The sequence below is a fragment of the Hyla sarda genome, chromosome 7 (genome assembly GCF_029499605.1).
Source record: "Hyla sarda isolate aHylSar1 chromosome 7, aHylSar1.hap1, whole genome shotgun sequence".
NCBI lineage: Eukaryota > Metazoa > Chordata > Amphibia > Anura > Hylidae > Hyla > Hyla sarda.
The window spans coordinates 22,821,371-22,846,233 of record NC_079195.1 but is presented as its reverse complement, the minus strand read 5'-3'; the positions used below and the strand labels follow the sequence as shown (position 1 = coordinate 22,846,233).

Here is a 24,863-nt window from a genome sequence, read left to right as displayed (position 1 = left end):
GCATCACCGCGATCGGTGATATCCTGTCTTATCCGCGGGTCCTGGCCGTTGATGGCCACAGGGACCGACCCGATAGGTGTGTATTCGCCGTATAAGACGCACCAACTTTCCCCCCCCAGTTTTGGGGAAGAAAAAGTGCGTTTTATAGGCCAAAAAAAACTGTATATATATATATATATATATATATATATATATATATATATATATATATATATACACACACATATGTCTCTGCCACTTCCATAGAAATGAATGGAGGGGGCGTGTTTTGACCAGCGTCAGTGCTGGGTGCGAAACGTCACTTCCGTAAGCAGAGCCGAATGGCAGATTGCAGGAGGTCCTAGTGCTCGGATACCCCCCCATCCCTTCCCCCGTGATTAGACACTTATCCCCTATCCGCAGAGCACAACTTCAATAGCAAAAACACTACAAGGGAAAAGGCACAACGAACCATGGGCAATTTTCATTTTTGCGTTTTTGTCTTTTTATCCTCTTCTTCTAAGAGCCATAACTCTTTCATTTTTCCCTGTGAAGGCTTGTTTTATTGCCCTTTGTTAGGAAAGGTTTTATTTTAGAAAAAAGAATACTGTGAAACCAAAAAATAAAAAATAAAAATGAGACAGTAGATAAGAAAAAAAAAATCCTTTTTTTTTTTTTTTTTTTTACTTTTAGGGGGTTTAATTTTGATGCTGTTCACCATGTGATAAAACTGACACGTATTTACTATCTGGGTCAGAAGGATCACAGCGAAATCCAATTTATGTTTTACAACCTTTAAAATATGAAAACCTTTTCAGTCTCCATATTTTGACCCCTATAAATTTACATTTTTTTTTTGTCCATGCAGCTGTGTTTTTATCTGTAGTTTGTATCTGATGTAAATACTTCATTGCTTTTTATTTTTTTTCTGGCATGTCAGAGTGGGATCAATTTGTTAGTCCCCCTAGGGGACTTTTATAAGCAATATTACCAATTGCTTATATAGTACGCTATACTATACTACTTTTTTACATTGTCATGTCTGAACACAGTCTTATTCTTGCTTTGTATTTATGTGTTCTTGATGTAATTGTGTGTGTGTGTGGGTCCTGGTGACGTAGCCTGATCACAGGGGTGCGCCTCCTGGTCCTCCCGTACATAAAGAGATCCTTATGGGTATTTTTCTTTGTATGACTAAGGCTTCTTAGTACAAGCCGAAACGCGTCACCTCTTACCGTGTTCCTGTTTATCTATCTTGGGGTATTAATAAAGAATCGTTCCTGAGTCAAGCGCTAGCATTACCTTTCTTTCTAAGTTATCGGACAAAGTCTATGTCAGGTCCGTGCGTCTACAACGGGGTGAACTGTTATGTATTCTCCTCTCTACGCTATACTATAGTATTTTAATAATGCTGATAAATTGCTGATCTAAGGCCCTACAGGGTCGGGTTGAGTGGGAGGGCACAGTTGTAAAGATAACAGCAGATCCGTCTGACCCACATTTATTAGACATTTATGGCATATCAGGTCCTATCTTTGCTTAGTAGTCTCTATCACTCCCAAAGAAGAATTTGTATGGCCACCTCTTCATACAGTCTTTACCTGTATGCGTCTTCTGGCCTATCAGGTGGGATGGGGTAGAGGGATGTGGGAGAGGGTAGAGAGATGGGGTAGAGGGTAGTGTAATGGGGTAGAGGGTAGTGGGATGGGGTAGAGGGACCCCCATTGTGAAGATAAGAGCAGATCCAACAAGTTTGGCCCACATTTATCAGACATTTAAAGATATCAGTTCCCACCTCTTCTTAGTTTCCATGACTCCAATAGAAGACTTTACCTCAATGAGTCTGCTAGCCTACCAAGTGAAATTGGGTAGGGGACCCCCATTCTGGACATAGGGCTCATTCCCATTTTACCTGCTCCTATCTATAAGACATTTATGGCATATTGAGTCCCACCTCTGCTTAGAAGTTTCCTTGACTGCCCTAGTTAAAAATCTACATCTGCTCTTCATAAATCTTTATCTGGATGCAGCTGCTGGCCTATCAGATGGGATGGGGTAGGCGGGACCCCAGTTGTGGAAATAGTAGCAGGTCCAACAGGTTTGGCCCACATTTATCAGACATTTATAGTATATCAGGTCCCACCTCTTCCAACTAGTTTCCATGACTCCAATGAAAGAATATACATGGCCATGCGTCATGCGTCTTCTTGCCTTCTTATCAGATGGGATAAATTAGGTAGACCCCCATTCTGCAGATAGGGATGGGACCTGTTGGACTAACGTCCATCTATAAGACATTTATGGCATATCGGGTCCCACCTCTGCTTAGTAGTTTCCTTGACTGTCCTAGAAGAAAATGCATGTCTACCTCTTCATGCAGTCTTTACCTGGATGCGTCTGCTTGCCTACTGGTTGGGATGGGGTGGAGGAACCCCAAATGTGAAGGTAGAAGCCAATCCTACAGGATTGAGCCCCATTTATCAGACATTTATAGCATATCAGGCCCAATCTCTGCTTAGCATGCCTCCTATATAAGTGAACGCTCAGTCATATGCCCATTCATTTGTTACTTGGATGTTGTAGCTGGCTCGCCAGGTGGAACATGGTTTGAGGACCACTTACTGATAATATCTGCAGGTCACACAGATCCTTTGGATATCTATGGTGGGAATACCCCTTTAAAGGGGTTCTCCTTTGCTTAGACATCTTATCCCCTATCCAAAGGATAGGGGATAAGATGCCTGATCGCAGGAGTCTCGCCGCTGGGGACCCCCGTGATCTTGCACGCGGCACCCCGTTTGTAATCAGTCCCCGGAGTGTGTTCGCTCCGGGTCTGCTTACCGTGTGACGTCACGCCTCCGCCCCACGTGTGACGTCACGTCTACATAGGGTTGCATTGAGGGGCAGAGTGTGACGTCACAACGTTGGGTGTGGGCTGTGGGGTTCGTGATGTCACGGCCACGCTCCCTCAATGCAAGTCTATGGGAGGGGGCGTGGCAGCTGCCAAGCCCCCTCCCATAGACTTTCATTGAGGGAGCGTGGTCGTGACGTCATGAACCCTGCATCCTGCACTCAGCAATCGGAACAAAATGTTCTGGACGATGGGGCAGTGGAGTACCCCTTTAAGCCCTGGGGTCAGAGCTGATATTAACCATCCCATGGTTATTCATTGCTTTGTAGTGGAGCAGAGCCGGCAGCAGTGATGGACTGTGGGACTCTCTGCAGCCGGATTGCTGAGCCATGGATTATTTGTGGAGCGGTTAAGTGCTGTTCTCTCATCTATCTGCACAATGCAGTCAGAACAAGCCATCCCTCCATGAAGCCCCGGCCGCCCCATCCTTCTCCACACCTTCCCATAGACCTCCCGTTGTTCTTCTCTCCCTTCCATCACCTAAGAAGACATTCGTAATGGAAATGCCTGGAAACAATGCCTCATCCATCTCTTTCTACATATGCAAAGCACTTCCACTAATTTAAAGTTGGCAAAGATCTGTAGATAGGGTTTAATGAACTAAAGTAATTTTCCTTCATAGTAAAATTTTATAGGCCTGAAAGGTCTTACAGAATCTGAATGTGCTAACAAAGGAAAGAGGCGGAGGCTGATTTATTGGGGATTGGGCTTCTGTCCTGCGTCGCTCTGGGCTTTTTTAGTTTCTTTTTCTACTTTGACGAAAATATAGAAGAATCCTTTCTCTTTGTGGTACACATTTCTGGGTTTTCTCATTAGATATTCAAAGATCCAAAAGATTAGGATCTGTGGAAAAGTAATGTTATTAAAATTTACATTTAAAGGTGAAATGACTGCTTCAACAGCACCACACTTGGATATAGATTGTGTCTGGTATTGCAGACATAATGAAAGTGAGACTGGTAAACAGAAGCAACACCCAGATCGCCACCATTCTGTCCCCAGAGGATGCACAGAAGTGTGGGGCGGCACCCAAGAATGTCTCTTATTCTTGAAATGTGTGGCTGTTTAGTACTTTAAAGGGGTTCTCCGCCCCTAGACATCTTATCCCCTATCCAAGGGGGTGTGCAGCAGGTCTCCAGCGGCGGGCCCCCTCGATCTCCCTGCTGCACCCAGCGTTCGTTTAGACCGTCAAGTGCAGTGACGGAGACTCGTGATGTCACTGTCACGCCCCATCAATGCAAGTCTATGGGAGGGGGCACAACAGCCGTCACGCCACCTCCCAGAGACTTGCATTGAGGGGGCATGGCTGTGATGTCCCTAGCCTCAGCCCCGCATCGTCAGTCATCCGGCACGAAGCGAAGTTCGTTCCGTGCACCGGATGTCTGGGGTGCTGCAGCAGAGATCGCAGGGGTCCCCAGCGGCGGGACCCCCGTGATAAGACATCTCATCCCCTATCCTTTGGATGGGGGATAAGATGTCTAGGGGCAGAGTACCCCTTTAAGTGTATTGGGTGGGTTCGAAAGTGACTGTGGCTTTCTAGTTTAGAAATAAAAAGTTTAGAAAAACTTTCTTTCACCTTAAAAGATAATGGGGTTCCCCTTTTTAGGATTCCCAAACAATGAGCTACAAAGAGCATCTCTCTCTCTTTCTTTCTCTGGAGAACATACACATTTTTATTAGGTCCACAGTTTTATTGGGTCCAACGACACAGGTCACTAACTCCATTGCGTTTTGGACTTTTGTAGCCCTTAGTCATGGATCATGACTAAGGGCCACAACAGCCCAAAATATGTTGAACATAATGAGCTGTAACCTGTGTTGTAACCCGTGAGAGCGGATCTAATAAAGCTGTGATCTTAGAGAGAAAGAGAGAAAGACTCTTTGTAGCTAATTGTGAATACTAAAAAAAGCGAACCCCATTACCCAATAGGGTGTAAGAAAGTTTTTTCTTTCCAAACTAGGCCACCCCTTTTGGGCCAATCATCTCCACAGCCAGTCACAAATATCGAGATCCTCGGGGGAACCTCAGTTGCCCAAAAGATCCTTCGGAGTCCTCAGAAAAGATGGCAGATGGAGCTCCTGGCTTCTGACGTATATTTATAATCCATTCCCGAATAAGTTGACCCTATCTAATTATAATTACCAAACCCCAGGGCCAAAGCTCGGGGTAAAAAAAAACTTTTAAACAACCCCTAAAATTTAACCTTTATTGTGTTTGATCTTAAAATCATAATCTCCAACAATAATTAAAATGAATGCCAGAATGGACGGTGTGGACTGTAATGATACAAGGAGTTAACACTCCATCTTATAATATCACGTGGCCCTGCAGAGACCACCGTGCTGTAGTCCATTCTGGTGTATTAAAAAGCACTCAATTGCCCGCCTCTACATGTTTCACAGTCTCCACGGTGTTCTCAAGAGGCCAGAGTGGCAATGATTCCACCATCATTGCCACCCTGGCCTCTTGAGAATGCCGAGGAGACAGCGAAACATGTAGAGGTGGGCAATTGGGTGCTTTTTAATACACCAGAATGGACTACAGCACAGTGGTCTCTGCAGGGACACCTGATATTATAAGATGGAGTGTTAACTCCTTGTATCATTGCAGTCCACACCGTCCATTCTGGCATTCATTTTAATTATTGTTGGGAATTATGATTTTAAGATCAAACACAATAAATTTTACATTTTAGGGGTTGTTTAAAAGGGTTTTTTTTTTACCCCAGGCTTGGGGTTTGGTAATTATAATTAGTTAGGGACCCCTTACTGCCCTAGGGTAATAAGGTCAATTAAAAGTAACAAACAAACATGGCATGGAAGTCAGGGAGAAGGTCAGAGTACAAAGAGGTTAATACACAAAAGCACAGCAAAAAGACAGACAAGGAATGCACATACAAATGCAAAATGTGAGTCACACAAGTCTGTAACAGAGAAGGTGTTGCAGTACAGATACAGCAAAAACACCCATTACACTTATTTGCCCCAATTTAGGGCCCCCACCTGCTGCGTGCCATTTACACTACTGGTGCCATTAAGCATCCTAGCGATCAGGTGTGACTGCTACCAATGAACTTTTCATTGATATGCCATTGTCTATAATGCTGGACAGGCCAAAGACTGTCCGGGCATGATGGTGGGTCTAGTTATGCAAAAGCTGGAGAGCAACAGGTTGGGGAACACTGGCCTAAGGCCCAAATGCCCTCCCTGTAGCTACTCTGCCTCTGTGTCAGTCTTCACTGATGTTCTGGCATTATATTCATAAATGCATGAACCAAAAAAAAAAAAAATTCTCTAAAGGCTTCATTTCCGGTTCCATATCACCTTTCTTCATATGGGTTGTACTTGCATGCTGGTCGGTGCGGCAGCGCCAATGACGACCATTGTCCCCACTCCTGCCAGGTATAATACAATATCATTTTTTAATTTCATCAAACCAGACCTTGCAGCTCGTGCTGGAAATTGGAGATACTGTATCAAGCCATCCAGAATGTTCCCATGCTTAATGACGGCCATTAATATGTCTTGAGCGGGGGCCAAGTCATTAACGCGCAATTTATTTTCATGCAGAATGTATAGTTAAAGCCTCGGAATGCAAGTTTATCATGTGGAAACTAAATGTCAAATGGGGGTCAAAAATATACACACTACAAAGTGTAAATCCTTGGTGGGCAGCCGAATCCTTTCCTGCGTGTTCCATTGTAGATCACTCAGGCAGCCCACTGGGTCCCATAGATTGGGAGACGCCATAAATATTAATACTGCCTGACCATGTTAAGTATTTATGCCGCGCTTTTGTCCAATCTGCTCTAATTGCTACATGCAAAAAATGGAAAATGCGAGAGTCTCCAAATAAATATCTCTTCTCCGAAAAAAAAGAGTGGCACATAAATAAGGAAGGTTATTTACTGACAAGCTGCAAATGTGGAGGGGGAGGAGGGCACCAGCGAAGGTTGGCAATCCTCCACAGGACTCTATGCAATCTAGAGAAGTGTTTGCCAACCAGTGTGCCACCGGCCGTTGCAAATCTACAACTCCCAGCATGCTGGAAGTTGCAGTTTTGCAACGGCTGGAGGCACCCACTGCTCTAGAGACACCGAAACACTAAGAGGGGATGGGTCCAACAGCCATATAGTGCAGTCATATGGGTCCACCAGTGGTATATTGCAGTTGTATAAACTCAGGAGTCTAAAAATCCAGATTGTCAGCATTAAATGGTCACCATATTTTGCATAAATTGATAATACATTGATAAAAAAAATTGTAAAAAAATCTTACTATAAATAAATAACTCTTCCTCCCGTTTTCAGAGTGACAGATTTTATCTCACTCCAGTGCACCATTTTCACCTTACACTGCTCAATAATGCTCTGTAATGTCCTCAATGCTGCTTCTGCTACTTCTGTTGAGGTGTTATAGATATATAGGGAACAGGATCCCTCTTCTGTGTGTACAGTGTTTGGGGACATCATTGCAGCTAGCCTCCTACTTATGAGGGTATTCTACAGAGATTTAAGCAAACAAGATACCCTTTGGTGTGTGCAGTGTTTGAAGACGTCATATCAGCTTGTCTGCTTCTAATCCCCTCTTAGTACACAATATATGGGAGATGTCATAGTGGCTGGTCCCCTGCTTCTCAGGATGTTCTGAAAAGATATAGGAAAGCAGGATCCCCTCTTCTGTGTGTGTAGTATATGGAGACATTATATCAACTAGTCTCTTGCTCCTGAGGTTGTTCTATAGAGGTATAAGGATCTGGTTTGTGCAATGTATGGAGACATAATATCAGCTAGTCTCCTACTTCAGAGGATGTTCTATTAAGATATAGGTGGAGCAGGATACCCTCTTCTCTGTGTATGCAGCATATAGGAGACATCATTGTGGCTAGTTTCCTGCTTCTGAGGGTGTTCTATAATGATTTAGGGGGAGCAGGATGGCTTCTTCTTTGTGTAAGGTGTATGGAGACATCAAAGCAGCTAGTCAGGCGCCTGATTCAGAGTATGAGCTATAAAGATATAGTGGATCTCCTCTTCTGTGTGTGTAGTGTATGAAGACATAATATCAGCTAGTCTCCTGAGGGTGTTCTATAGAGATATAGGGGGGGGGGGGGGGCAAGATTCCCTCATCTGTGTGTAGAGTATATAAGGACATCATAGCAGCTAGTCCCCTGCTTCTGAGGGTGTTCTGTAGAGATATGGGGGAGCAGGATTACCTTTTCTGTATGTGTAGGCAGTGTATGGGAAACATCATAGTATTTAGTCTACACCCACTAGCTCTGTGAAAATTATAGATGGAGTCAGCAAAGGTGAAAACTGGCCAGAAAATGCCATATACAAGTTATATGATGGCCAGAAATAGTACTACACGCCATGTACATACATGAAAGCTTATTTTAATAAGTTACCTGAAATAACAAGTATACTTTACATCAAAGATGGATTTATCAGAGTAGGATTTATTGGGATAAAGTAAAAAGCCACATTTTGTAGAAATGTGCAAAAAAGTACAGTGTGTCCCACAAAAAGTGCACAATCATGCAGTCTATCACAATCATGCAGTCTGTTCTGAAAACATATGGGTCCTTGAGACAGTGATCTGTAAATCCATCTGGAGATTATCACTATGGCCTCTACATACAGTAGCATCATTACATGCAATGGATTGGGTTATCATTGGTTACCCATTTGCAGTAACTAGGCACACCTCTGTGACTACCCAAACATTAATCAAAATGTATCGATCCCCTCTTCCCTGACCATTGGTAGAAGTGCAATGCCCATTAGTTCCCTCTAATACAGTGGTCTCCAAACTGATGGTGATCCAACAATAACCATTAGAGTGCAAGAAATAGATTGATCATGTCTTTTGCAGATTGTCAGCTTTCCGTATAGACTGGGAAAGAATCAGCCGAGTCATCTCGTTATCAGTAGAGGACAGCCAAATTAAAAACAGCTCCATTGTTGTTCTGGACGGCTAGATCAGTGGTCTCCATACTGTGAACCTCCAGCAATGGTCATTAGAGTGCAAGCCATAGGTTGACTATGTCTTCTGCAGATAACTTGTCATCTTTCCGTAAAGACTGGGAAAGAATCAGCCGAGTCATCTCGTTATCAGTAGAGGAGAGGCAAATTAATAACTGTCACGATGCCGGCTGGCAGGTAGTGGATCCTCTGTGCCAGAGAGGGATTGGCGTGGACCGTGCTAGTGGACCGGTTCTAAGCCACTACTGGTTTTCACCAGAGCCCGCCGCAAAGCGGGATGGTCTTGCTGCGGCGGTAGTGACCAGGTCGTATCCACTAGCAACGGCTCACCTCTCTGGCTGCTGAAGATAGGCGCGGTACAAGGGAGTAGGCAGAAGCAAGGTCGGACGTAGCAGAAGGTCGGGGCAGGCAGCAAGGATCGTAGTCAGGGGCAACGGCAGAAGGTCTGGAAACACAGGCAAGGAACACACAAGGAACGCTTTCACTGGCACTAAGGCAACAAGATCCGGCCAGGGAGTGCAAGGGAGGAGACTAGATATAGCCAGGGAACAGGTGGGAACCAATTAAGCTAATTGGGCCAGGCACCAATCATTGGTGCACTGGCCCTTTAAGTCTCAGGGAGCTGGCGCGCGCGCGCCCTAGAGAGCGGAGCCGCGCGCGCCAGCACATGACCGCAGGAGACGGGAACGGGTAAGTGACCTGGGATGCGATTCGCGAGCGGGCGCGTCCCGCTGTGCGAATCGCATCCCCAACGGCCATGGCAGAGCAGCGCTCCCGGTCAGCGCTGACCGGGGAGCTGCAGGGAGAAGGACGCCGTGAGCGCTCCGGGGAGGAGCGGGGACCCGGAGCGCTAGGCGTAACAGTACCCCCCCCCTTAGGTCTCCCCTTCTCTTTATCGGGTAACTGCCTCCCCTGGGATGAGGACACCGGGAAAGGATGGAGGGATTCCTCAACGGCAGGCAGAACCGCAGGAGTAGGAATGGGGAGAGAGGGCAGAGGGCGAGACCTGGCACGGGGCAGTGTGACACCAGGACGAGGGCCATGAGGGGACACAGAAGCTTGCCTGATGGAACTGGGAGGGGGGGAGGGGCATTTCCTGTGGCAGGCAGAGTCCTTAAAGACCTTAGGGGGACCGAATACAGGAGGAACCACAGAGTTACGGCAAGGGTTACTGGGAACCGGTTTTAGACAGTTCTTGGCACAAGAGGACCCCCAACTCTTGATCTCCCCAGTGGACCAATCCAGGATTGGGGAATGAAGTTGAAGCCAGGGAAGTCCAAGGAGAATTTCCGAGGTGCAATTGGGGAGGACCAAAAGTTCAATCCTCTCGTGATGAGATCCGATGCTCATAAGAAGGGGCTCCGTGCGGAAACGTATGGTACAGTCCAACCTGGCTCCGTTGACCGCGGAAATGTGGAGTGGCTTGACAAGACGGGTCACCGGAATACGGAATTTATTCACAAAGGACTCCCGAATAAAATTCCCAGAAGCTCCAGAGTCCAGGCAGGCCACGGCTGAGAGGGGAGAGCTGGCTGAAGTGGAAATCCGAACAGGTACCGTGAGACGTGGAGAAGCCGACTTGGCATCAAGAGACGCCACACCCACGAGAGCTGAGTGCGAGCGTGCGTTTCCCAGACGAGGAGGACGGATTGGGCAATCCACCAAAAAATGTTCAGTACTGGCACAGTACAGACAGAGATTCTCTTCCTTACGGCGATTCCTCTCTTCCAGGGTCAGGCGAGACCGATCCACTTGCATGGCCTCCTCGGCGGGAGGCCTAGGCGCAGATTGCAGTGGAGACTGTGGGAGAGGTGGCCAGAGATCTAAGTCTTTTTCCTGGCGGAGCTCTTGATGCCTCTCAGAAAAACGCATGTCAATGCGAGTGGCTAGATGAATGAGTTCATGCAGGTTAGCAGGAGTCTCTCGTGCGGCCAGAACATCTTTAATGTTGCTGGATAGGCCTTTTTTAAAGGTCGCGCAGAGAGCCTCATTATTCCAGGACAATTCTGAAGCAAGAGTACGGAATTGTACGGCATACTCGCCAACGGAAGAATTACCCTGGACCAGGTTCAACAGGGCAGTCTCAGCAGAAGAGGCTCGGGCAGGTTCCTCAAAGACACTTCGGATTTCCGAGAAGAAGGAGTGTACAGAGGCAGTGACGGGGTCATTGCGGTCCCAGAGCGGTGTGGCCCATGACAGGGCTTTTCCGGACAGAAGGCTGACTACGAAAGCCACCTTAGACCTTTCAGTGGGAAACAGGTCCGACATCATCTCCAGATGCAGGGAACATTGGGAAAGAAAGCCACGGCAAAACTTAGAGTCCCCATTAAATTTGTCCGGCAAAGACAGGCGGAGGCTAGGAGTGGCCACTCGCTGCGGAAGGGGTGCAGGAGCTGGCGGAGGAGATGACTGCTGAAGCTGTGGTAGTAACTGTTGTAGCATAACGGTCAGTTGAGACAGCTGTTGGCCTTGTTGCGCTATCTGTTGTGACTGCTGGGCGACCACCGTGGTGAGGTCAGCGACAACTGGCAGAGGAACTTCAGCGGGATCCATGGCCGGATCTACTGTCACGATGCCGGCTGGCAGGTAGTGGATCCTCTGTGCCAGAGAGGGATTGGCGTGGACCGTGCTAGTGGACCGGTTCTAAGCCACTACTGGTTTTCACCAGAGCCCGCCGCAAAGCGGGATGGTCTTGCTGCGGCGGTAGTGACCAGGTCGTATCCACTAGCAACGGCTCACCTCTCTGGCTGCTGAAGATAGGCGCGGTACAAGGGAGTAGGCAGAAGCAAGGTCGGACGTAGCAGAAGGTCGGGGCAGGCAGCAAGGATCGTAGTCAGGGGCAACGGCAGAAGGTCTGGAAACACAGGCAAGGAACACACAAGGAACGCTTTCACTGGCACTAAGGCAACAAGATCCGGCCAGGGAGTGCAAGGGAGGAGACTAGATATAGCCAGGGAACAGGTGGGAACCAATTAAGCTAATTGGGCCAGGCACCAATCATTGGTGCACTGGCCCTTTAAGTCTCAGGGAGCTGGCGCGCGCGCGCCCTAGAGAGCGGAGCCGCGCGCGCCAGCACATGACCGCAGGAGACGGGAACGGGTAAGTGACCTGGGATGCGATTCGCGAGCGGGCGCGTCCCGCTGTGCGAATCGCATCCCCAACGGCCATGGCAGAGCAGCGCTCCCGGTCAGCGCTGACCGGGGAGCTGCAGGGAGAAGGACGCCGTGAGCGCTCCGGGGAGGAGCGGGGACCCGGAGCGCTAGGCGTAACAATAACAGCTCCATTGTAGCTCTGGACGGCTAGATCTTTGGTCTCCATATTGGGAACCTCCAGCAATGGTCATTAGAGTGCAAGCAATAGGTTGACATATCATGTTTTATGCAGATAATTTGTCAGCTTTGCCGTATAGACTGGGAAAGAATCAGCGGAGTCATGACGTCATCAGTACAGGGCAGGGAAATTAATAACAGATTCATTGTAGTTATCGATGTCTAGATCAGTCGTCTCCAAACTGTGGCCCTCCGGTTGTTGCAAAACTACAACTTTCAGCGTGCCCGGACAGCCAGCGGCTGTCCGGGCACGATGGGAGTTGTAGGTTTGCAACAGCTGTAATATAACATTAAGGATGCAACCCTAAGTCTTCTCCATCTGACAGGTCTTGGTCTTGAGAATATCATAATATAACATCAGTAATGACTGCTGGCTACCCGCCAGGTATAGCAGAGCCGGGATCTTTAATCATCAGGTGTCTTCTTCTCTTAGGATCATTATATGATTTTTTTTTTCTTTCCGCCAGCTCTATAGTATTGACTTATGGATTGACATCACATGACTTATGCTAAGCACCAGCAATCCCGGCGACGCTCCATCACTTCAGCTGTCAGCTGGCTCATGTGTTTTTTTTTTCCGGAGACTCTTCTCATGGGAAATAAGGTTAAGCTGAGAGGCAGCCTCCGTTTAAAGGATAAATGCCCCCAGCATCTGTCACCGATTCATTATGGTCCATCAGGGACCCAACGGGAAAGGAATTGGCAACTTTCTTTGGACATTTACAGATTTCACATCTGTGAGATCTTGTCAATAACTCAGCTTTACGGCCTGGGAGCTGCATTTGGCTTCGCACACTCAGTAAGCGCGTCTCCTTCATTGCCTGCCTGCCTAGAGTTTATAGCAGAGGCAGAGATACTGAGAGCATCGTAGGGACCCATACACATGTAAAATGCTGGCGGGGTGCGGAAAAATGATGGCAGCCAAGAGGGAGACAAAAGTTTAACTACTGGTGACAGGCTGCATATTGTATGCCAGAATCTGCAGGGTAGGCTGAATACTGCAAACTAGAACCTGGATTTTAGACTGTATATTGCAAACTAGAACCAGGGGTATATACTGCATACTGCAAACTAGAACCAGGGGTATAGGCTGAATACTGCAAGCAAGAACCTGAAGTGCAGGCTGCATTCTGCAAACTAGACCCTGGAGTGTATACTGTATACTGAAAGCTAACACTTGGTGTGTAGACTTAGTGCTGCCAGCTAAAACCGGGGGTATAGACAGAATACTGTAAGATAGACCCTAGAGTATATACTGTATACTGCAAACTAGAACCTCATTTGTAGACTGCATACTGCAATCTAGAACCAGGAAAATAAACTGCATAATCTAAGCTAGAACCAGGAAGCATGCAAGCTGGAACCTTAAATGTAGGCTGAATGCTGCAATCTACTAACCAGTGGTATAGGCTGCATACTGCAAGTTAGAACCTGGAGTATAGACTGCATACTGCAAACTAGAACCTGAAGTATAGGCTGCATACTGCAAACTAGAACCAGGGGTATAGACTGCATACTACAAGCTAGAACCTAAAGTGTAGGCTGCATACTTCAAACTAGTGTTGAGCAGCATAGGCCATATTCGAATTCGCGAATATTCGCGGATATATGGACGAATATTCATCATTTTCGCGAATATTCGTAATATTCTCATTTTATTTTCGCATATGCGATATTCGCATGTGCGAAAATGAACATATACGAAAATTTATATGTAAAAACAATTAACATATGCGAATATTCGTATATGCGAAAATTAACATATGCATATTTTCGCATATGCGAAATTTCGCGCACCAGTCTCACACAGTAGTATTAGAGCCTTCTTACACCACATAAGCTGGAAGCAGAGAGGGATGATCACTGTGATGTGTACTGTGAAAAAAAAACCGAATATTCGTAATTACGAATATATAGCGCTATATTCGCGAATATTCGCAAATTCGCAAATATGCGATATTCGCGAATAAAATTCGAATTGCGAATATTCGTGAGCAACACTACTTCAAACTAAACTCTGGATACTGAAAGCTAGAACTTCGTGTGTAGACTGAGTGCTCCAGGCATGAACAAGGGGTGTAGTAGAAATACTACAAGCTAGACCCTAGAGTATAGACTGTATACTGCAAACTAGAGCCTGGTACGTAGACTGAATACTGCAAGATAGAACCAGGAGAATAGACTGCATAATCCAAGTTAGAACCTAGTTTGTAACCTGGTACGTAGACTGAATGCTGCAAGCTAGAACCAGGGGTATAGGCTTTATACTGCAAGCTGGAACCTTAAATATATACTGTATACAGAAAGTTAGAGTTCTAAGGGTAGGCTACATACTGCAAAGTAGAATCTGGAGTACAGGCTGCATGCTGTAAGCCATACAAGCTATGAACACAGTGAATCCACAAGCAGAATAGTGAGTACAGCTCTGGAGTATAATACAGGATATAACTCAGGATCAGTACAGGATCAGTAATGTAATGTATGTACACAGTGACCCCACCAGCATAATAGTGAGTACAGCTCTGGAGTATAATACAGGATATAACTCAGGATCAGTACAGGATAAGTAATGTAATGTATGTACACAGTGACCTCACCAGCAGAATAGTGAGTACAGCTCTGGAGTATAATACAGGATATAACTCAAGATCAGTACAGGATAAGTAATGTAATGTATGTACACAGTGACCCTACCAGCAGAATAGTGAATACAGCTCTGGAGTGTAATACAGGATATAACTCAGGATCAGTAATGTAATGTATGTACACAGTGACCCCCACCAGCAGAGTAGTGAGTACAGCTCTGGAGTATAATACAGGATATAACTCAGGATCAGTACAGGATAAGTAATGTAATATATGTACACAGTGACCTCACCAGCAGAATAGTGAATAGAGCTCTGGAGTATAATACAGGATATAACTCAGGATCAGTACAGGATAAGTAATGTAATGTATGTACACAGTGACCTCACCAGCAGAATAGTGAATAGAGCTCTGGAGTATAATACAGGATATAACTCAGGATCAGTACAGGATAAGTAATGTAATGTATGTACACAGTGACTCCACCAGCAGAATAGTAATAGTAGTCAGTGAGTAGTAAGATCCTCTCAGGACTGATTGATAGTACGGGATCTCTGAATCGCTCCAGATCAGGGATCCTGGAGGTTGTCAGATCCTTCTACTCACACCTCTTGGGGAGGAAGGATCTAGATCGGGACAAGATGTCAGCTTTCCTGGCTGAAACCATTCCTGAGCCAGGGGTAGACCCCTCTCTTGATGTTTTGGCAGAAGAAATCAGGGAAGAGGAAGTGAGACTGAGGCTTGCCCCTAAGAAATCTCCAGGTCCGGATGGCTTAACATCCGAGTGGTACAGGAGCTTTAAGGAGTCTTTAGCTCCCCTCTTGACCGAGGTATTCAATGAGTGTCTCTCCTTGGGCACTCTGCCGAAGTCAATGAGGAGGTCGGCCCTGATTCTTCTCTCAAAAGGTAAGGACCCTAGCCAGATTGAGAATTGGAGGCCCATAGCTCTTCTCAATACGGACAGGAATCTTCTGGCCAAGATACTCTTTAATCGGTTGGTGAAGTTTGCACCCCGGCTCCTTTCGGGGGCTCAGCACTGCTCTGTTCCAGGCCGAAGCATCTTAAGTGCTGTCCTTAGTGTCAGGGAGGCAGTGGAGCGGAGTAGTGCGGGTCTCTGTAAGCGGTACATGCTGTCCCTGGATCAGGCCAAAGCATTTGATTGGTTGATTCTTGAGTACCTCTGGTCTGTCCTCCTGTGATATGGCTTACCGGGTACTTTTGTGAATTGGCTTGTCACTTTATATGCAGGGGCAGAGAGTTTCCCGCTGGTCAACAGTTGGTTTGGCCACTCTTTTGAGGTAGGGTCCGGAGTCCGTCAGGGTTGTCCTTTGAGCCCGCTGTTATACGTGTTCACAATCGATCCCTTCATCCGGAGGGTAAATTGTGGGCCGTTGTCGGGAATCGGGATGAGTCTGGCGGAGCTGGATGTCGCCAAGAGAGTGGTGGCGTACACTGATGATGTCACCATTTTCGTCTCCTCTAGGGGGGAGGTCGAGGTGGTGATGTCGGAGGTGGATCGCTACTCGGAGGCATCCGGGTCCAAGATCAATCGGGATAAGTGTGAAAGTCTCTGGCTGGGAGGGGGGGATCCCACGTTTGATCTCCGGGACACCCTTCCAGGGCCCCAAGAGTCAGCAAAAGTTTTGGGCATCACATTCGGCCACGATGATTATCCCACCAAAAACTGGGATGGTTAGCTCCAGGATGCCACTCAGAAGGTGGACCAATGGAAGGGTTGGTCTATGACCCTCAGGGAAAGGGTACACCTGATCAAATCGTACCTGCTCCCTTTGTTTATCTATCTGGGCAGCATATGTATCTTGCCAGAGGCTTACTACACTAGGGTCTACAGCCTGTTTTTCCAACTGTTATGGGGGAACAGGATGAACCTAGTCAAGAGGGAGGTTACGTACCGCACGAGGAGACTAGGGGGTTTATCTATGGTAAATCCTGTGGTGTTCTTAACGAACACCCTCTTGAAAGCCAACATTGCAAACCTCTGGTCAGAGAGGGCTCCTCCGTGGGTACTCTCCTGCAGGGAATGGTTTCGGCCTTTCTTCCAGGAATGGGAGACAGGAGGGAAAGTGAAGGACCTCCGTACACCACATGGATATCTTCTGGCTTACGCTACCCGGACTCTGAAGGCAATACGTCGGTGGGGTCTGGGAGTGTGGGAGATCAGGACCCAGTCAAGGCGTTTCCTTGACAAACGGATTCTGTTGACCCACTTCCAGAAACCTCTGGCGCCCATGGACTGCCCAGGTCGGGATCTGAGGGTTGGTTTAAGTCTTTTGAACTCGAAACGGATCCCCCAGAAGTTTTGGGACTTGGCCTGGCGCTGCTTTCAGGGGAAGCTATGTGTAAGGGACAACCTGAAGTGTAGGAGCTCTGATGAGGATAAGTAATGCAATGTACATCCTTGTTGTCAAAACCCAGAATCACATTTGAGGAAACCATTTAGCTCAGTGCTATAAGACTATCTCTCTGCATGCGGCGCCTTCATCACATTAGTAAAGCTGGAAAACTTCCCCAAGTCTCTTCACCGATCACTTCACCCGCCCATCGGGAAGAGCAGCATTTGCATTCAGACGTTTAGAAATGTAAAGAGAATTAGCAGCGTTTAATTGATTCCTCCAGACGTCTCACTTGTCAGATACAGAACGTCTGGAGGATTAGAACGAATGCCTTCGGTGCGAGGAATATCTGATAAGAACGATTTCCTTTTTTTTCCTTTTTTTTCCCTTTTATCTGATCTTCAATTCTTGGCATTTATGTTCATTTGCTATGATCTTCTCTCGTGTCTGTTTTTGAAGAATCCGAGGGTAATTTGTTCCCTTTCTCTCTCTTTTAGGTTATTCTTATACTGACAAAGCTGTATGATTTCAACCTGGGGAGCGTGACCGAGAGCTCCCTCTGGAGGTAAGGACGGAAATTCTCATAGCACGTAATATAAGCTTCGCTGTTCTTCTCCAATTTTAGAAATTCTACAAAAGAGATAGCCCCTTCATTTCTGCCAAAATTTATTGTAACACAGTGTTTCCCAACCTCCAGCAAAGCATACACTATAATCCGCACCATACTGCAAATGTCAGCAATCTATAAAGCAGCGTTTTCTCACCAATTAACCTTCACCTGTTGCAAAACTGCAACTCCCAGCATGCCCGGACAGCCAAAGGCTGTCCGGGCATGCTGGGGGTTGTAGTTTTGCAACAGCTGAAGGCACCCTGGTTGGGAAATAGTGTGTTTCTCCAATGTCTACAACTCTCTGCAGCCCTCTGTTGTTAAATTGTAGAATTTACTGATAAAAGTAAAAACAGGAATACATTGCCCCTGTTCTTGTTAAAACCAAAGGGTTCATTTTGTTCTCTTTTTTGTATTCTTTCTCAAAATTCTGCTGATAAATGACTAAGTGGGTGGGGCTTAGCCAAAGGGCGGTACTTAAAGCCCTTGTTTTGTTATCCTATGACAGGCAGAGCAGTGGGGAAGGCTCCTGTTTCAGCCAGTTGCCTTACAGCAAGTGACGAGAGTATGGGGAAATGAGTGATCTCCTGGATACACTTAGAAGCTTATTTTTTTTTATAGTTTTGTTTTCATTTTGTGACTGGATAAAATGAGTATTCATCAAGGAAATTGTTAAGATTTTGTTTTGCACTTTATGGCACAGTAATCCTGATAATCCAATGCAGAACACTCTCTGCTGCTTTACTACAATCATTGTATATGTGGCTCCTACTCCTATCTATGTTAGTCAGTGCTCACTGTCCCTCACAGAGATCTTCACCTTAACCGGTTGCCGTCTAAGGACGAGCCGGCTTGTCCTGAGACGGCAAGTGGTGTATGGCGCGGGCTTCCGACTCGAGCCCGCGTCATACCGGCTGGCCCTCAGCTGATTCCTGTAGCTGAGGGCCGCCGTTAATAGCTGACATGCGGCGATTGCCTCGGCCGGCTATTAACCCTTTACATCGCCGCTGTCAAAACTGGCAGTGGCTTCTAAAGGGACCTTCAACTGCTCCCTGGTGGTGTAGTGGGGTGGATCGCCTCCCCGCAACGCGATCGTGGGGGAGCGATCCACTTCTGAGGTAGCCGGAGAGCTTTACTCACGTCCTGTGGCTGCTGCTGCACTGTGAATGATAAAGCCTGGCAAGACCAAGCTTTATCAATCGAGGGCAGAGCCCACAGATCAATGTGGTTCCATGGAACCACATTTATCTGTACGAGGAATCTACTGATTCCGCCTAAAAGTCCTCTAAGGGGACTAAAAGTGTAAAAAAAAAGTTTAATAAAAAGTTAAAAAAAAAAACACCCATTTACCCCTTCCATATTAAAAGTTTGAATCACCCACCTTTTCCCAAATTCCATATAAAAAATATGTAACCATAATAAAAATAAACATACATGGTATCGCACGTGCATTAATGTCCGAACTATAAAATATAATGTTAATTAAACCACATGGTCAATGGTGTACACGTAAAAAAATTCCAAAATCCCAAATTGCGTCATTTTTGGTCACTTTGTATACCCTAAAAAATGTTATGAAAAGCAATCAAAAAGTCCAATCAAAACAAAAAATGGTACAGATAAAAACTTCAGATCACTGCGCGAAAAAATAGCCCTCATACATCTCTGTGTATGGAAAAAAAGTAATAGGGGTCAGAAGATGACAATTTTACAAATACTAATTTTGGTATTTTTATTTTGTAGCTATAATTTTTTTAAAGTAGTAAAATAAAATAAAACCTATATAAATCAGGTATCCTTGTAACCATATGGACCCACAGAATAAAGATATTGTGTCATTTTTACCGAAAAGTGCACTGCATAGAATTGGAAGCCCCCAAAATTTACAAAATGGAATTTTTTTTCCAATTTTGCCCCACAAATATTTTTTTTCTGGTTTCGCCATAAATTTTGTGGTAAAATGGCTAATGTCATTACAAAGTATAATTGGTGGCGAAAAAAACAAGCCTTCATATGAATGTGCAAAATTGAAAGCGATAAGCAAAATGATTTTTAGAAGGTGATGAGGGGAAAACGGAAGTGCAAAAATGGAAAAAAACTGCGTCCTTCAGGGGTTAAACCTAGAATCTCTAAAATGTCTGCTGAAGCTATGTGCATAGACTTATATAGTGGCTCTTACTAAAGCCCTTTCTTCCCCTGATTGACTGGGAAAGCTGTTTGAAAGGCATTATTGGATTCCCTGAGGTCATGTGATCCTTCCTTCTCCTTTCCTCCATGTTTCTGATGTTATTTTAGCTGGTTCTGCTATACTAAACCCCCAAAGTTTGAGTTTTAGCCGTATCAAATTTAAGTAAAGATCACTCATCTCTAGTGTTAAAGGGGTATTCCGGTGAAAAGCAATGATTTTTCATATCAACTGGCTCCAGAAAGTTAAACAGATTTGTAAATTACTTCTATTAAAAAATCTTAATCCTTCCAGTACTTATCATCTATTGAAGTTGAGTTATTCTTTTCTGTCTGACCACAGTGCTCCCTGCTGACACCTCTGTCTGTCTCCGGAACTGTTTAAAGTAGGATTGGTTTGCTATGGGGATTTGCTCCTACTCTGGAGAGTTCCTGAGACAGACAGAGGTGTCAGCAGAGGAGAAGGACCACCCACTTGACTACTTAGCCCCGAATGAGCAGAGATTTACATGAATAAATGACAAACTATTTTGGGACTTTTCCCCATAAAACTGTACAGGGTGGACCATTTATATGGATACACCTTAATAAAATGGGAATGGTTGGTGATATTATCTTCCTGTTTGTGGCACATTAGTATATGTGAGGGGGGAAACGTTTCAAGATGGGTGGTGACCATGGCCGCCATTTTGAAGTTGGCCATTTTGAATCCAACTTTAGTTTTTTCAATAGGAAGAGGGTCATGTGACACATCAAACTTATTGGGAATTTCACAAGAAAAACAATGATGTGCTTGGTTTTAACGTAACTTTATTCTTTCATGAATTATTTACAAATTTCTGACCACTTATAAAATGTGTTCAATGTGCTGCCCATTGTGTTGGATTGTCAATGCAACCCTCTTCTCTATATACTGCTATATACTACTAGATACACCGCAGGAGAAATGCTAGCACAGGCTTCCAGTATCCGTATACACTGCTATATACTACTTTATACACCGCAGGAGAAATGCTAGCACAGGCTTCCAGTATCTGTATACTCTGCTATATACTACTATATACACCACAGGAGAAATGCTAGCACAGGCTTCCAGTATCCGTATACACTGCTATATACTACTATATACACCGCAGGAGAAATGCTAGCACAGGCTTCCAGTATCCATAGTTTCAGGTGCTACACATCTCGTATCTTCACAGCATAGACCATTGCGTTCAGATGACCCCAAAGATAAATGTCTAAGGGGGTCAGATCGAGAGACCTTGGGGGCCATTCAACTGGCCCAAGATGACCGATCCACTTTCCAGGAAACTGTTCATCTAGGAATGCTCGGACCTGACACCCATAATGTGGTGGTCACCATCTTTCTGGAAAAACTCAGGGAACATGCCAGCTTCAGTGCATGAAGAGGGAAACACATCAACATTAGTGTTGCTTGTGAATATTCGCAATGCAAATTTTATTCACGAATATCGCGAATATGCGAATTTAGCAAATATATGACAAATATTTGTCCATATATTCGCGAAATATCGCAAATTCGAATATGGCCTGTGCCGCTCAACACTGATCATCATGTAGCAATTTCTCATATCCAGTGGTCTACATGATGATGTGTTTCCCTCTTTATGCACTGAAGCTGCACGTTCCCTGAGTTTTTCCAGCAAGATGGTGACCACCACATTATGGGTGTCAGGTCCGAGCATTCCTAGATGAACAGTTTCCTGGAAGTGGATTGGTCATCGTGGGCCAGTTGAATGGCCCCCAAGGTCTCCCGATCTGATCCCCTTAGACTTTTATCTTTGGGGTCATCTGAAGGCGATTGTCTATGCTGTGAATATACGAGATGTGCAGCACCGGAAACTACAGATACTGGAAGCCTGTGCTAGCATTTCTCCTGCGGTGTATATAGTAGTATATAGCAGTGTATACGGATACTGGAAGCCTGTGCTAGCATTTCTCCTGCGGTGTATATAGTAGTATATAGCAGTGTATATGGATACTGGAAGCCTGTGCTATCATTTCTCCTGCGGTGTATATAGTAGTATATAGCAGTGTATATTGATACTGGAAGCCTGTGCTAGCATTTCTCCTGCGGTGTATATAGTAGTATATAGCAGTGTATACGGATACTGGAAGCCTGTGCTAGCATTTCTCCTGCGGTGTTTCAATCAGTGTGTGAAGAGTGGGAGAAGAGGGTTGCATTGACAATCCAACACAATGGGTAGCACATTGAACACATTTTATAAGTGGTCAGAAACTTGTAAATAACTCATGAAAGAATAAAGTTACACTAAAACCAAGCACATCATTGTTTTTCTTGTGAAATTTCCAATAAGTTTGATGTGTCACATGACCCTCTTCCTATTGAAAAAACAAAAGTTGGATTCAAAATGGCCGACTTCAAAATGGCCGCCATGGTCATCCCCCATCTTGAAAAGTTCCCCCCCCCCTCACATATACTAATGTGCCACAACCATTTCCATTGTATTAAGGTGTATCCATATGAATGGCCCACCCTATATATCAATCTGCTCAGCTCCTCCTGCTCAATAACATGATACCTACAGATTGTACAGTATTTTATACATCATCTGCTCAGATCCTCCTGTTCTATAACATGTTACCTGCAGATTGTACTGTATTGTATATATCATCTTCGCAGCTCCACCTGCTCTATAACATGATACCTGCAGATTGGACTGTATTGTATATATCATCTGCTCAGCTCCTCCTGCTCTATAACATGATACATGCAGATTGTACTGTATTGTATATATCATCTGCTCAGCTCCTCCTGCTCTATAATATTATACCTGCAGATTGTACTGTATTGTATATATCATCTACTCAGCTCCTCCTGCTCTATAACATGATACCTGCAGATTGTACTGTATTGTATATATCATCTGCTCAGCTCCTCCTGCTCTATAACCTGATACCTGCAGATTGTACTGTTTTGTATATATCATCTGCTCAGCTCCTCCTGCTCTATAACCTGATACCTGCAGATTGTACTGTATTGTAAATATCATCTGCTCCGCTCCTCCTGCTCTATAACCTGATACCTGCAGATTGTACTGTTCTGTATATATCATCTGCTCAGCTCCTCCTGCTCTATATACCTGCAGATTGTACTGTATTGTAAACATCATCTGCTCAGCTCCTCTTGCTCTATAACCTGATACCTGCAGATTGTATTGTATTGTATATATCATCTGCTCAGCTCCTCCTACTCTATAACATGATACCTGCAGATTGTACTGTAGTATATATCATCTGCTCAGCTCCTCCTGCTCTATAACCTGATGCCTACAGATTGTACTGTATTGTATATATAATCTGCTCAGCTCCTCCTGCTCTATAACCTGATACCTGCAGATTGTATTGTATTGTATATATCATCTGCTCAGCTCCTCCTGCTCTATAACATGATACCTGCAGATTGCATTGTACTGTATATATCATCTGCTCAGCTCCTCCTGCTCCATAACATGATACCTGCAGATTGTACTGTATTGTATATATGTGCTCAGCTCCTCCTGCTCTATAACATAATACCTGAAGATTGTACTGTATTGTATATATAATCTGCTCAGCTCCTCCTGCTCTATAACATGATATCTGCAGATTGTACTGTATTGCATATATATATATATATATATATATATATCATCTTCTCAGCTCCACCTGCTCTATAACATGATACCTGCAGATTGGACTGTATTGTATATATCATCTGCTCAGCTCCTCCTGCTCTATAACATGATACCTGCAGATTGTTCTTTATTATATATAATCTGCTCAGCTCCTCATGCTCTATAATATGATACCTGCTGATTGTAGTGTTGCTCGCGAATATTTGCAATGCAAATTTTATTCACGAATATCGCATATTCGCGAATTCGCGAATATTCACGAATATAGCACTATATATTCGTAATTACGAATATTCATTTTTTTTTTTCACAGTACACATCACAGTGATCACCCCTCTCTGCTTCCAGCTTGTGTGGTGTAAAAAAGGCTCTAATACTACTGTGCGAGACTGGCGTGCAAATTTTCGCTTATGCTAATTTTTGTATATGCTAATTTTCGCATACGCGAATTTTCGCATATGCGAAAATAAAACGCGAATATTACGAATATGCAAATTTAGCGAATATATGATGAATATTCGTCGATATATTCGCAAAATATTGCAAATTCGAATATGGCCTATGCCGCTCAACACTAGCAGATTGTACTGTATTGTATATATCATCTGCTCAGCTCCTCCTGCTCTATAACATGATACCTGCAGATTGTACTGTATTGTATATATCATCTGTTCAGCTCCACCTGCTCTATAACATGATACCTGCAGATTGTACTGTATTGTATATATCATCTGCTCAGCTCCTCCTGCTCTATAACATGATACCTGCAGATTGGACTGTATTGTATATATCATCTGCTCAGCTCCTCCTGCTCTATAACATGTTACCTGCAGATTGTATTGTATTGTATATATCATTTGCTCAGCTCCTCCTGCTCTATAACATGATACCTGCAGATTGTATTGTATTGTCTATATCATCTGCTCAGCTCCTCCTGCTCTATAACATGATACCTGCAGATTGTACTGTATTTTATATATCATTTGCTCAGCTCCTCCTGCTCTATAACATGATACATGCAGATTGTACTGTATTGTATATATCATCTGTTCAGCTCCTCCTGCTCTATAATATGATTCCTGCAGTTTGTACTGTATTGTCTATATCATCTGCTCAGCTCCTCCTGCTCTATAATATGATACATGCAGATTGTACTGTATTGTCTATATCATCCGCTCAGCTCCTCCTGCTCTATAACATGATACATGCAGATTGTACTGTATTGTCTATATCATCCGCTCAGCTCCTCCTGCTCTATAACATGATACAT

The 24,863-nt window shown here is 44.8% G+C and overlaps 1 protein-coding gene across 2 annotated transcripts in view; it reads left to right on the top strand.

Moving 5' to 3' along the window:
* Positions 1-24,863, top strand: part of SORCS3 (sortilin related VPS10 domain containing receptor 3) — a 680,789-nt gene that overhangs the window by 159,478 nt on the left and 496,448 nt on the right. For both annotated transcript variants that reach the window (XM_056530530.1, XM_056530531.1), the window contains exon 2: positions 17,638-17,705. In XM_056530530.1, coding sequence (XP_056386505.1) covers positions 17,638-17,705 — 68 coding nt within the window. The remainder of the gene's footprint in view (positions 1-17,637; positions 17,706-24,863) is intronic.